We start from the raw sequence: 14,541 nt of genomic DNA, 5'->3' as shown, positions 1-14,541 counted from the left end.
GCCGTTCTTATGTTATGTTCTTAATAGCAGCTAGTGAAGTCTTTGTAAGGAAAGAGCTTTCCATGTTGGTTCAGAGCTGATAGTATCTGTTCATCCAGGGAAATAGACTTGATTAGCATGTTGTTGTTTCCAGTGGCTGTGATGTAAATAGTCCTAGACAGCCAGGTGCTAATGGAGAAGGAGAAGAGGAAGCTCGTGATGGACAGACACCTCTGCATTTGGCAGCTTGCTGGGGGCTGGAAGAAGTGATACAGTGCCTACTAGAGTTTGGTGCCAATGTAAATGCACAGGTATGTAAGATATTTATACTTATTCCAAGAGTCTAGACTTTTCAAACTTTTTTTTGTTAGCTTGAGACTTTTGATTTAACATGCTAATCTTTTATTTGGCACCATCTTGGTGTCAGTGTTGCAGTTTTAAAATTAAAAACAGATTATCCAGTGCCCTCCCTTCTAAGCCACCCATCTGGAAGGCTGTTAGTCTGATTGAATGCACTGGGGAGATCTACTTATCTGGCTGTTGTACATGTATGTTCAACTTCATAATAAAGAGGTTTATCTCTTTCGTATGTCTTAATCCCCTCTGTGTAGAAACTGACCTTCAGAAATAGTAAAAACAAAACTAGGAATTCTAAAAATCCCTGAATTTAGTGGGCACACCTACCCTGCAGGTCCTGCCAGGCTATCCAGAAGATTAACTAGATGTGTGGCATTGATGTGTTAGAACTGATGTGCTTTATGTAGCTACATGTAGTTAACGATCCACGTTATCCATTTCAAAACTTTCATAATTAGAAGAAAACAAATAGTGGCATAATATATAAGTTGGGTAATCCCGAAGTAGTTCTGTTTCTATGTTGCATCAATAAGACACTTCTAGATTTTTTTTTTCCTTAAAATACTTGCTTGAGCCATAGAACTTTCTGGAATGTTTGGTGCTTGTTGTTCCTCTGAAAACTAAGATGTAGGTGTCTCAGTAGTTCAGCCTAAATGGAGTAGATGAAAATAACAGGCAATTAAGAGCCTAAAGTAATTATATTGGTGTATTTGCATGATACAGGAAGTGTAAAGAAACTTAAACTTCGAATAGGCAGGTGCATGGGAAGGGCAGAAGAACATTCAAGTAGCCAGTGGCTGAAATGTCTAATGTGCTTCAATGGGCATGTGTTATGGACACAGCTGTTAAATACTCAAGACTCCAAAAATGCAGGGCTCTTAAGGGAGAGGAAGAAGTAGTATTTGAGAATGAATAGGCAGCCCAGATTCACAAACAGATTGAAGTCTAGGACCCAAGGACGAAGTCAAATAAGTCTGTTACCTTTAAAGGTAACAGAGGCATAACAGTTTACTTAAATCAGGTAATACCTTTAAATCCTCCATCAGACTATCCCAGTCTTGCTGCACTTGCCTATGTCCTGGAGACAGAGAAGGTTATACATTTATAGATCTTTTAATCTGCAATGTGAACTTCATGGTCTCCTATTTGTAGGATGCAGAGGGAAGAACTCCAATCCATGTTGCCATTAGCAACCAACATAGTGTCATCATTCAGCTGATGATCTCACATCCAGAAATCAGACTGAATATGCGTGATCGGCAAGGCATGACCCCATTTGCATGTGCTATGACCTACAAGAACAACAAAGCAGCAGAGGCCATTCTAAAGCGGGAGCCAGGAGCTGCTGAGCAGGTAATTTGGGGGCCGTGATATGTATGGATACTAGGTAGGTTTTTTAACTCTACTAGATAAGTGTTCCATGTAGGTGAGCACTCATGCAACTGCTCAGGAAAGATTCCAGTGCCACCCAGCTGATTAGCAGAGCGACCACAGCTAGGTTTTGTTGCTGATGGTGCACATTGGCACATGCCTCGGTGCATGAGACTTATTCTGCACATGGATAGGAAAGATTAGAGGAAGGCTACTCAACTTTGGAAGCCCTGGGGGGCCACATTGATACTCATAGCACATGCTGAGGGCCGCAACTTCAGTGTGGTTGTGCATATATAATATGCAAATAGCTTTCATACTGTTGGGCATGAATACAAAGACTAAGGCAAGACTAAACAACAAATGGCCCCGTTTAAGTCAGTTCTGCTGATTTTAATAAGATGCAGTATTACCCAATTTCCACCCATATGACAGCACTTGTAATGAGCACTGACAGTCGAGGAATTTAACTACTAAAACGCATCTCAACAGAAGACTATTCTATTGACTTTTTTGTTTTGGTTCCCACCCACGGGCCACGTGTTGAGCCCTATATAAACTCAAATCCTGCTGCAGGCCCGCAGGCTGTGTGTGTTGAGTAGCGCTGGATTAGAGGGAACCTTGATGCTTAGGTGTTAGTAGCCTGTGCCCTGCAGAGATCTGGCTTTATTTCATTCTTAACTGGTTTACTTAAGATCTTAATCTAGTGTGGTGTGAAAGCAAAGTCTTCTAGGAAACCTGAGGTTGTCTGTGTTTGAAGAGGAGTGCTGAGCAGGGAATGGGAGAAACAGGGCATTAATATTCTCTTGTAGCGCAATAACTGTTATTTCAGACTGTCCCATCTTATGGACTTCAGTTGAAATAGACATGCTAGAACAGTGTTGTAATTCTAGAAATGAAATTTCTTTGGTCAAGTACTGGCTCTGGGACAGTCTGTTCTGAACAGGAAAACCCAATGTAAAAGATCATTCTCATGACTTAATACAATATAAAACTGTGGAACCTTCACCTGTATTATCAGGCTTCTTGGTGGAAATTTCGGACGACTGTTGAGCAGTTCTCCTACCTTGTGTAAGTTAAGAAAACTCAAGTTTTTTGGGTGCATAGTGCAGGTAACAGATTTAACTACACAAACTTGTATACAGGCAGTCCCCGACTTACGTGGATCCGACTTACGTCGGATCCCTAGATACGAACGGGGTGAGGCAACTCCCGCACATGCGCAGCAGCATTCCCGGGGCTCGCTCACCTGGGTCCTAGGATCCTCCTCCTCCTCCTCGGGCCGGCTCCGACTGGGGTCCCGCAGAGCTGCTGGGCAGAGGAAAAGTGCCTCCCCACGCCCACTGCCCCCCCCCACCCCCCTGCCAGCAACAGGCTGCCCCCTCCCCTGAGCAACAGGCTGCCGAACAGACAAAAGCAGCCTCTCTGCCCCTCCTCCCCTCTATACATGCCGGGCTCCCGGAGCGCAGCAGCGTCCCCGGGGCTCGCTCACCTGGGTCCTAGAATCCACCTTCTCCTCCTCTTCGGCCGGCTCCAACTGGCCTCTGCCTGCAGCAGCTGGCCACAGGGACAGGGATCCCGCAGAGCTGCTGGGCAGAGGAAAAGTGCCTCCCCATGCCCGCTGCCCCCCCCCCCCCCCGCGGCCTCGTATCCTGCACACCTCCCCCCTCCCCCCCTGCCAGCAACAGGCTGCCCCCTCCCCTGAGCAACAGGCTGCCAAACAGCAGACAAAAGCAGCCTCTCCACCCCTCCTCCCCCTATACATGCTGGGCTCCCTGGGCAAACAAAGACTCCACCAAAACAAACAAAGTGCTGGCCTCATTGTGTTAGCAAAAAAAGGACCCTCCTCCTAGAACCCTGGGTGGTGTGTGGAAATAAAGCTATTAGCTCAAAGCATGGTGCAGAGCTGTTTGGTATTTGATGAGTTACTCCTTTAGTCCTGAGTTTGTCTCAGGGACAGAAATAGATGTGAAATCTTCTGAACAGGGGAACAGACAGCAAAACAAACATTAGAGGGGAGTTAACCTTTCCCTATGCTATCCAAAACTAAAAAAAATGTTTGGCTAGAGTTTCCCCTACAATATGTACCAGTTCCGACTTACATACAAATTCAACTTAAGAACAAACCTACAGTCCCTATCTTGTACGTAACCCGGGGACTGCCTGTAATTTAATCCTAAAAATCTATGGGCACTTAATGCTACCTTCAAGGCATGTGAACAGTGTCATGCACTTAGTGTTATACTTCTCCCCCCCCACTTACACAGCGTAATTCTGTGAGCACTTGTGTGTTGGGGTTTGTGTGTTTACATTAGTATAACATGCATGTTCCACAAATAACAAATAGGCAAATTTGCCGGTTTCAGTAAAGTATTATCCAACCTGCAGTTGCACCTAGAAATTAATGAGACTTCACATTTTTGAAACTTTTACAGCACAAATTTGTAGTACTGGATTGAAAATGGAGGGTGTGTTAAGTGCTAGCAAATCCATTCAGCCATGTGTTTCTTGGTAACTGAGTATCTGTTCCCTAGTGAAAGTGGGCACTCTGCAGATACTTGCTGTTCTCTCAAATTGTTTTATTTTCAGTCTCTGTAATAGATGAGAACAGATTTACACAGACAACTCAAGGAAACAACGGGGCTCTAATGGGCCAATGTCTCTGTATCGGGAACCTAAAAGATTTGAGTTTAAAAAAAAATGGCACTGATCAGTCATGAAGGATAGCTTTGCAAATATTTACAGGCCTCTCCAGCATGAGGGAGAATAACTCTTGTAGTGGAATCCTAGCAGTTGGACAATGGAGGTTGGCATCATTGGGAAGAGGTTGACTTTCTGACACTGAATGAGAAATGATGGGCTGTGAAGGGCCTCCTAAGTAAAACAAGTAGCCTGTTTGGGATGATGGGAGACCCACTAGAGGGATACATAGAGAAGATTGATGTGGCCCAACTGACAAGGTAGGAAAAGGTCTTTGCAGCTGCATTCTGGAAAGATATGAGGTAGGACAAGATTGCATCAGCCAGAGAAAAGGATGATTTAGTAATTGATATTGTGCCTTGGAACATATGTCTAGTTAAGTTTCAGTGATTAACAATAGACTGAATGCACCTTGCTCTTCAGGAATGGTTTCATTTAAGGCTGCTTTGTATTTTCACACTATCTCAGGTGGATAACAAAGGTCGGAACTTCCTCCACATAGCTGTTCAGAACTCTGATATCGAGAGCGTGCTCTTCCTCATCAGTGTCCAGGCCAATGTAAATTCTAGAGTCCAGGATGCCTCTAAGCTAACACCATTGCATCTCGCTGTACAAGCTGGCTCAGAAATTATTGTGCGCAATCTGGTATGTATTGTAGAAGATTCATGTATTTTATTTTCTATCAATAGATTAGAATTCTCTCCAAGTCTCAATGCAGATTGTAACCTTCCTAAAATCTCGAGTCACCAACCTTAAACTGGGAGTTTTTCCATGTGTCATAGGCCCAAACTTGATAGACTACTTATCTCTGCCTCATCGCTGTGTAATAGGAATATCTACCTTACCCTTAGAAGTGATGTAAGAACTAGTTGGAAAGCATTCTGCAATACATTGGAGTGGAAATGATCTAGTGAACGATCTGCTAATATTCTCAAAGGGAGGTGTTTTAGGGGTCTCTTCATTCTCATGTCTTCTAACAGCTTCTTGCAGGTGCAAAGGTGAATGAGCTGACTAAGCACCGCCAGACTGCTCTCCACCTAGCTGCTCAGCAGGACTTGCCCACAATTTGCTCAGTCCTTCTAGAGAATGGAGTAGACTTCGCAGCTGTGGATGAAAATGGAAATAATGGTAAATGAACCCACTTCCAAGCTTTTGCCAGTCTTTGCAGTTTAGCAGTCCAACTCCTGGGGCTTTTTTTTTAGTTGGTATGTGGACTCCCGATTTGTTCAAGGGTATAGGAGGGACAGGGTAAGACCTAGAAATCAAAAGGATTTGATTTTTGCCAGGCTTCCTAACGCCTCTGGAGTCTTAATGCAACTTGAACCTTGGATTTGTCTTTCCCCTCCCCAGCTCTTCATCTGGCTGTGATGCATGGTCGTCTAAACAATATCCGTATCCTCCTGACAGAATGTAATGTGGATGCTGAAGCCTTTAATCTTCGGTAAATACCGCATTTACATACTGCTCTGCGTGAACACAGATTATTAGATCACAAGCAACTTTAAAAATGTGTGTATACATATATATTAATAAAACAGCATCAAATCTTTTAATTCTGTAGATTTAGCTTAGACGTTAATTGATGCACTTACGGTGTGCAAAACAAATGTTCAAAATTGGCTTGAAACACCGTTTTAGCAGATCTCTTTTTCTCACCATGAATTAAGTGCTTAGATCACATGCATTAAACTAAATCATTAATTCAAGAAAGTAGAAGGTGAACTTAAAGCACATCATGGGTAACTAAAAATTGGTTTGCACACTTTATGGACAAGTGCATCTGAAGTTGGTGGAAATAACCGTAGCGTAAATATGTTGAGCTGCATAACACTTTTTATAGATCTATTGTAATATTTGTCTTGCTAGAGGTCAGTCACCAATGCACATTCTGGGACATTATGGGAAAGATAATGCAGCAGCCATCTGTGACCTCTTCTTGGAATGTATGCCAGAATACCCTCTGGACAAACCTGATGCTGAAGGAAACACAGGTGACAAGAATACAGTAATTCTAGAATCTGAATGTGGTGGCTTAAAAAAATATTGTACAGGCAATCAACTGCGGGGAGTATGGCCAGCTGGCATTGCACTTGTAATCCAAATACAAGTATTCAATCGTTAATCTATTATACTCTATAAGCCCAAATTGTCACCGTTCCAAGGTAACTGCCACTCTGATCCCTTCATTGTCTCCTGGGGAACCTTTCTTGCACTTCAGACTAACCATTAGAATCTCCCCTCTTTCAGACCAGAGATTACAGCTATAAGATTTCTGCAATTCATTGATCCTCAGTTCAGCACCAGTACTCATGGGCTCTCTGGGACAATGGCAGGCTAACCAGTGACCACCAGCTTTCAAAGTGAAATACTATTTGTTTGAAAGATGCATCTTCTCAGGAATGCTTTCTTCAGGAATGCTTTTTTCTTGAATGAATAGCAGATGTGGCTTATCGGCCAGTTATCCATCTTCTACCTAGGCATTCTGAGAGGATTACAGTAGTACAGCATCTGTGTCAAAGCTCCATGTCCGTTCTTAGGGGTCTGGTATGTGTGACCTTCGTTTAAGGTGGCTGCTTCAGTAACCTTGTCAATTCTTTGCTTGCTGGGCCTCTTGTGAGAATTTGCTTAAGGGATGAGGTTTTTTCCTCCAGAGTTATTCCTCTGTGTAGCAAATTCATGTAAATCCCTAGCAGTTTTGTTTCCTGCAGGAAACCCTTTTATCTCTCCCATTGAATTAGGAATATAACCACTAGCCAATATAGTGCTTCTAAAGTTGATGCAGTAGTCCTGGAATATTCTCTATTATTTGTTATACATGTAGCACCTGTATGTGTTTGGAAGTTAATCTGCCCAAGAAAGGAAATGTTGGACTTTTCTTTTCAGTGCTGCTGTTGGCCTATATGAAAGGAAATGCTAATTTGTGCCGTGCTATAGTGAGAGCTGGGGCTCGTCTTGGGGTTAACAATAATCAAGGCGTCAATATCTTCAACTACCAAGTTGCTACAAAACAGCTTCTCTTTAGACTCTTGGGTGAGTACATGATGTGTTAAAGTTTAAAAACAAACGGTCCTAGGCTTTCGGTATCAGTGAGATCTGCTTAAAGTTGGGACCCTACATCGGTGGTCTGACCTGAGGGGAGCTAGGATCCCGCATATTCCACTGCTTTTGCTGAGACTTGCAGATGCTCAGTAACTCTTTTTGCCAGACCTTTCAGTGGATTTGTGCTTCACTGCAGGCGCTTGGGCTTAAACTCTGGCCATAACTCTTAAAGTATCTCCTGGAGTAGAAGATTAAAACCCATTGGTTTAATATACCTTCTTGAGCACTTAGTGTGCTCTTTGCATACATCTTGAACAATAAACTTTCTGGCTTGTTTCAATGTTGCATTCTAGTCTCAAACATTTGCGGAAGAATCTAGCTTCTGCTGACTTAATAGTTAAAAAAATTCTGCTGAATATTCTGTACTTTAGTATAGGCTTAAGACCTGCTCTATACAGCTTCATTAAGGTTGGGGAGGGGAGGAATGGTACAATTGCTTGAGCCTATGATGGCACTGATCCAAACTCTGACAGCAGGGGCAAGATAATCATCCTAAATATTCATAAAAATGTTTGTGCTATGAAGTGGGAGAGATTTGATGCAAGAGACATGCAGGCACTCAATCCACAGGTATCTCTCTTTTGTTACAGATATGCTGTCAAAAGAACCTCCCTGGTGTGATGGTTCCAACTGCTATGAATGCACTGCCAAGTTTGGAGTCACAACAAGGAAACATCATTGGTAACAAAATATAAACATTAGACCTTCCACTCCCAAAGGGACACATTCAGAATCTAACTAGCTTAGCTTGAAGAAACATTCCTCTGTAGAGGGTATAAAATGCATCTGGATAAATGAGTACTTAATTCAGAGAGATCAAGGCCATTGTCCATGTCCTACTTCAATTGCTAGGCAGATCAGTTGTGTTGGTGGTTTTGTTTTCTTTTTCCAGAGCTCCATGGCCTGGCTGAAACTGCTTTTGGGTGCAGGCTACCATCTGACAGGCTGTTGGAGAGTTAGCTGCATGTAAAGAGGGAGGCTGCCTGTCAAGGGAGGGAGGTGGGTGTGGGGGGGGGTGAGGTATATATTGGACTGAAGTCACTTGCTTGGCTGTTGGCTAGGGAAACCTGCTGTCTAGTTGTAGCCATGGTTGTGCCAGGATGAGAGTGAAGAATGCCTTTCACAGGACTAACTAGTCTGTCAACAGAGGCTGGGCCAATGAGAGATTTGCCTCACACACTGTCTTGGGAACCTGCTATAGCTCCAGCTCGTGAACCCTCCTGGAAGGAAGGCCATAGGGACTTTGGAAGCAGTCTGACAGTCCTGCAAAAAGGATTGTGGTCCTGTTCACATGACAATGAAACCTTCAGTTATCAACTGACCATCAACCCCATGTCACTTGAAACTGGAAGCATAGTGAGGCAACAGCAGATATGGGGGTGGGGAGGAAGGAGGAGAACAGAAGCAAGTACAGTTTAGTACTGTTAGAGCAGATTTTTTTCCTTCTGCATAATACAACTTCAAAGATGTATCGAGTAAATATTTAGTTGTAAACTTGTGAAAGAACCATCCTACTACTTTGTTTGGTGTTAGGAAGAGCCTCCGTTCCAGATGAGTCTACCATAGTTTCTTTGACTTGTGGCCATAGATCCTTTTTCCTGAACTCCTCTGCAAAGCTGATGTAGACGGCTCTAAGAGGTAGATGTCAGTAAGACTATAGCATATCTTGGCTAGTATTGCTCATTGGGTTCAAAATGAAGGCTTCTTTGCCCACACGTCATCAGGGAAGCTGTAGTAGAAACCTGACCATCAGGCTTGAATATAGTGGCTGCCCTTATTCCTTTCATTAAGGACTGTCCAGTCATGCAGCCAAGCTGCATTTGAGGGACAAAAATCACCTAGATTGGAGATAAAAAGTTGCTATTAATGGAAGAAGCTCTCTCTGTTGGATGCAGAAAATGAAATTGAATGTTAGAGGAGTCTAGGTGTGGGGAGACTGAAAGGATGATCTGTGCTCCTCTAGTAAGTGTGGTCTTAGCAGGAAGATGGCTTCCCAATCCACTAGCACATAACTATAGTGAAAGCAGTTCTTGTGTTGGCACAAGCATCTCTTGCAAAAGAACCTCTGCCACTTACTAGAAAGGAGGACTCCTTTTTGTGGCCTCAAACACTAAAAACCACTCTTCATCCTATCCAACGTGCCTAAACATACAACTATCAGCTAATGCTTTTTATTCCTCCCTCTACAGCCGGCATTGTGGACGTCTGCTCTGCCATAGATGTTCAACAAAGGAAATTCCCATCATAAAATTTGACTTAAACAAGCCGGTTCGTGTTTGTAACATCTGCTTTGACGTCTTGACTCTGGGAGGAGTCTCCTAATACGTTGTGGGAACAGGGGGATTCTCAATCAGTGCTCTTCGGACAGCAGCTCTGCTAGCAAGCCTTGTACACCGGAAAGGGAAGACCTATACATGTCTTCCTTTGGCAATAGACTGAACTAATTAAGGACCATGTTAGATATATTCCAGCATAAATGATTTTGTATGACTATAAATGTTCTGGGCCGTGATAGATTTCACTGACTAATGAATTTGGAGAGGATCATCTAAAACTAAGTGATAAACCTGAATTGAGTTAGACCCTCCAAGTTGCAGTGGGCATGGAAATTAAAATTGCATTAGACTGGTGTCCTGTGCTGATTAAAAAAAATAACAGGCCTGTGCTTGCTCTGGTGCATTGCATTGAGCTAAAGTCTTGCTGTTTTCAGGCTTTTAATAAGAGATGGCACTAAGCTTCGAGGCAAATGCATCGTCTTCAAAGAAGTGTTCCCTTTGTCCCTCGAAGGCTTTTTTAGAACACTGGACTGTGCTGTGGCAGCCATGACCCATTTTGAGTTAAATCTTTAAACAGGGTTTAAAAGGGCAGAGCTGAAGAATCGTGGCCTTACAAGAGAGCTTTACAATATCTTGGATACAAGAGTCAGGATTGCCATTCCACAATGATACCTCCTTTGTAAATGTCTTATTAGCTCCAGCATGTTCAAGAAGAAATTGGCAGTCTTCCTTGATGGCTGTAGAACCAGTGAAGTCCACTTCTGTTGTACCCTTTGCATTAGTGGTCTCTCTGGCTTAAACCATTTTTGTGTAACTTAAGTGTTCTGAGAACACACCTGAGCTTACACTAATTGAAGAAACACTAAAAACCAATTGGGTGGCTGTACTTGCTGCAAAGAAATAGTGCTGGAGCTGCAGTCATGAATCCGACAAGGGACGCTAGTTACCGGAGTGGCATTTCTTGGCTTTAAAGACAATATGATTAATCAGTGCAGGATGGAACCAGTCCTCTTTGCTGACTCAGCATGCTGTTTCTGCACTTCTAGATGGTCAGTACAAGGCTCCAGGTCCAGCAGAATGGCCAGTTGGCTGTATTTGGAGGTTCACTGTCAAATATTAGGCAGTTGGGGTTTCAGGAAGGATTTCTGATTGCACTGTGAAACAGCCTAATGTCAAACCTTTGCACATTCTAACTCTAGAATGGGTTTTTTCTAGTCTGTAGTCCCTCTTAAAAATGCTGAATCCATGAAGCAATGACACAGGTCTAGTTCTCCTCTTCCTACCTTTGCTCACCGTCCTTCCTCTCACCCCCTGGGTTGTAGCCTATGAATCACTTAACTGCTAGGAAGCACTTATGTTGGTGAACTGGCTGTTCTATGGTAAGAATAGGTCAGTCAGTTTAACATGTCCTTAAAGTGTCTGGCCTTAACCTTTTTAGTCCTGGGCTATACAGCTGTAGATCAGACTAAATGCAGCATTCCTGCTCTTTGCTCCATGAACAAATCAGTTGTGTGTGTGTATATATTTTTTGTTAGTGTTCATTAACCACTACCTGTACGTGATATGGTGTGTGCAATGGGGGTTCTGAACTCTAATTTCCCTGTCTTCTGGAATAGTGACATGTCCAGTATTTACTGCCTACATGTAAAATGAGCCGACAAACCAGAGTGCTACTTTTTTATATTTCTGTGGTTTATAGGATGTATTTGCTTTGTTGAGCAAAATTTGGGCGTGTGCAGTAAAACAGACTAGCACCCATCTAGTGCATTTCAGATGGAATCTCAGTGCACTGATTGGTCTTACAACATATGTTGGTGCAAAAAACTGGAACCCTGAACTTAGTTAACAGTAGAGTGAAATAATGGACCAACTTTGTCATTCACGGTCAGTACAAATCATGTTAGCTATGGCAGTAGCCCTGTTCTTTCAATAAAGGACAAATACTGCCCCTTCCTTAAAAGGTGGCATTCTTGGATGTAAACAGTGTGTACCTTCAGCATACCTAAATTTGAATAGCAGCTTGCCACAGGCTCCTTCTGAGACCCTTGAGAAGGATGGCATGAATGAGTGTCTCAAAGCCACTTGGTTACAAAGCATGATGGTTCACCTGAACAAAAGAAATCATGACCAATCTAAGAATAATGGATCACTTCTGATTGTGTTTAAAATATTAGTAGCTCATCATGGATTTGCATAAGTTATCAGTTCAAAGAAATTGTCAACCACTTGCACTTAAACTGACTCTCCACAAGTGGAGATCAACTTCTCACACTTCCTTACCCACTTAAAACCTGCGAAGAAGAGAAGATGCAACATGAGATGATAGGAGTGGTTATTCTAAAGTCATTCACTTTAGTTTGGGGAGCCCTCTGGGAAGTGCTCAGCAGCTTTTACAGTCGATCCAAAGCAGTTTGTTTCTTATGCTAGCCTCCTCTTACATGTTGCAAACTCACTTTCAAGGGGTGGAATAGAAATTTATGGTGGCTTTAAAAATAAAACAATCCTAAATCCTAGCTAAGCACTTAAAAAAATAGTAGCATTAATACTTGATGTGGCATCTGTCCCTCATTGGAATTCCAAGGCAGGTATGAGTATTAATAGCCTTCCACTTACAACCTGAAAGTACATTTGAGCTTGAAGTCAAAGCGACTACGTTCTCAACAGAAATCTGACAAATGCCAAGTGCTTTTATTATGTTTTTGTCTTCTGATTTCTTGAAGGTAGCTGCTAGGAGAAGTGGTGTGCATTTTTTTTTCTTCAGCTCTTATTCGGTGTGGTAGTCATAAACTGTTACAGGCTATCAAATCAGTGAAAGCTCTTAATTCTCTAGTGGTGATTAATACATTTCTAAGTTGGCAAATAATGAGATTCCTTTGTGGCACATTTTACAACTGGCACCCCAAAACCCTGCCACACTTACTATCCTTTGATACAACTTACAGAATGTTAAACATCAATTTGATCACAGATGTCCTGGGTTAGGTGAGCATGAGACTGAATTCTCTTCTTGGCCCGCTTTGTGCAGTTTTGTCAGGTTTAGAGTTTTAGGCAGTTGTGGTTGAAAGGGGGAAATTTTGGTGCCTGTTCTGTGTTGCAAAAGGAATTCAGTCTCCAAGATAGTCAATCCAGCCCCTCCTCCAAGCACCATTCATTTGAATTTAAAATTAGATATTGAAGTAAAAGTCTAGGGGAATAACCTTTCATTTCATTCTAGTAAATACAACAAGAAGTTTTTGGAATTACTGGTGTTCAAGGTACTAACACAAACATTACTAATTAACTTACTAACAGTTTACAGATGCCTTAAAGACTTCCTGTATGGAGACAAGTGACTCGTACAACTTGTCACGTAGCATACGTAAGATCATCTGTGTAACAAATGAACATAGGGAGTTTTGTAGACTGTAGTTTTTATATTTTGATGATTTTTCCCACTGCAGCAAGTTTGTTTGGAGACCTGGATATTGCAACAAATTCTTGCTATTGCATGTTGCATTAAAGTATAAAAGATTGATCATTCAGAAGCTTCCCGGTGATCAAAATATGTGAAACTGTCAACCTTGCTATTTATGATATAGAAAGTCTTAAAACAATGGGATTTTCTGTGAGTCCAATCTTAAATGTATTTTTGCAATATTCCTACTCCTGTGTAATGAATCATTGTAATAAATTGAGGATGACTAGAGAAAAGACACCATGTGGACTGTAAACCTTAATATAAAAATACATCCTCTTACTGCACCAGTAATAAAGTACAGGAAGAAAAGTCTTATTCCCAGGGTTTACTGGTAAATTTCCTCCTTGCTTGGAAACTAAGGTGCAAGATTTAATTATTTCAACTTGGCTTCTCTTTTGTAAACTATTAAGCATATAGTGATTATTCCAGACATATATGGTAAAATACTTGTATAATTGCTTAATTAGAATTATTTTGGCAGACTAACTCTGCTGTACTCTTGAGTAAATTATACACTCACCAAAACCCTTTCAGGATAGATTTGGCTGAAGTCATTCCTGTGTAGTCCTGAATTCCTGTGCTGCACAGATCTAGACTTTCAGTCAGCTAGTTCAGTTCATGTGTTTTCCCCCAAACCAATTTTTAGCTTCATATGCATTAAATGTAATACTGAATTGGAAGTGAATTGAAAGAAAACAAGTGCAAAGTCACTTTTACACATGGCAGATGCCTCTTATCTAATCCATGTAGCTTTACTTCAAAAAGGGAAGCTCCAGAGTAACTGTAAAACCAGCCAAAAGCATTTTGTTAGGATTGTTTGTGACTTGTATGTTTTGACAATAAACATTGCTAAAAATAACTGATATGAATTTGTTCATTCTATGTGATTATGGAAGTAATTCTCTGAACTGCATGCTACTCTGTAGCATTATAGAGGAATGTTAACAGAGCCCTTGCTTAGGGTATGTCTATACTTGCATCCTAGTTCAAACAAGGGATGCAAATGTAGGCATTAGAAATAGTCAATGAAGAGGGGATTTAAATATCCTGCGCTTCATTAGCATAAGATCACCGGCATGTTACTCTGATCAACAGCTGTTTTGAAAGTGAAAGTGCATGCCAGGACGCGTTAGTTCGAACCAAAGCCATTGGTTCAAACTAACGTTACTCTCCAAAAAATGAGGTTGGATATTGGGAAAAGCTATTTCCCTAGGAGGGTAGTGAAGTACTGGAATAGGTTGCTTAGGAAGGTGGTAGACTCTCCAACCCTAGAAGTTTGTAAGTTCTGACTTAAAGTCCTGG

The 14,541-nt window shown here is 41.9% G+C and overlaps 1 protein-coding gene across 2 annotated transcripts in view; it reads left to right on the top strand.

Moving 5' to 3' along the window:
• ANKFY1 (ankyrin repeat and FYVE domain containing 1) overlaps positions 1-14,102 on the top strand; it is a 52,169-nt gene extending 38,067 nt beyond the window's left edge. For both annotated transcript variants that reach the window (XM_075904372.2, XM_075904371.2), the window contains exons 17-25: positions 134-290; positions 1,489-1,689; positions 4,876-5,052; positions 5,388-5,535; positions 5,758-5,848; positions 6,274-6,398; positions 7,291-7,437; positions 8,097-8,187; positions 9,696-14,102. In XM_075904372.2, coding sequence (XP_075760487.1) covers positions 134-290; positions 1,489-1,689; positions 4,876-5,052; positions 5,388-5,535; positions 5,758-5,848; positions 6,274-6,398; positions 7,291-7,437; positions 8,097-8,187; positions 9,696-9,828 — 1,270 coding nt within the window. In that variant the 3' untranslated portion in view covers positions 9,829-14,102. The remainder of the gene's footprint in view (positions 1-133; positions 291-1,488; positions 1,690-4,875; positions 5,053-5,387; positions 5,536-5,757; positions 5,849-6,273; positions 6,399-7,290; positions 7,438-8,096; positions 8,188-9,695) is intronic.
• Positions 14,103-14,541: the final 439 nt, after the last annotated feature.

This window comes from Pelodiscus sinensis, chromosome 21 (assembly GCF_052426305.1).
Source record: "Pelodiscus sinensis isolate ZL-2025 chromosome 21, ASM5242630v1, whole genome shotgun sequence".
In the NCBI taxonomy this organism is placed as follows: domain Eukaryota; kingdom Metazoa; phylum Chordata; order Testudines; family Trionychidae; genus Pelodiscus; species Pelodiscus sinensis.
This window is presented reverse-complemented; position numbering and strand designations above follow the sequence as displayed.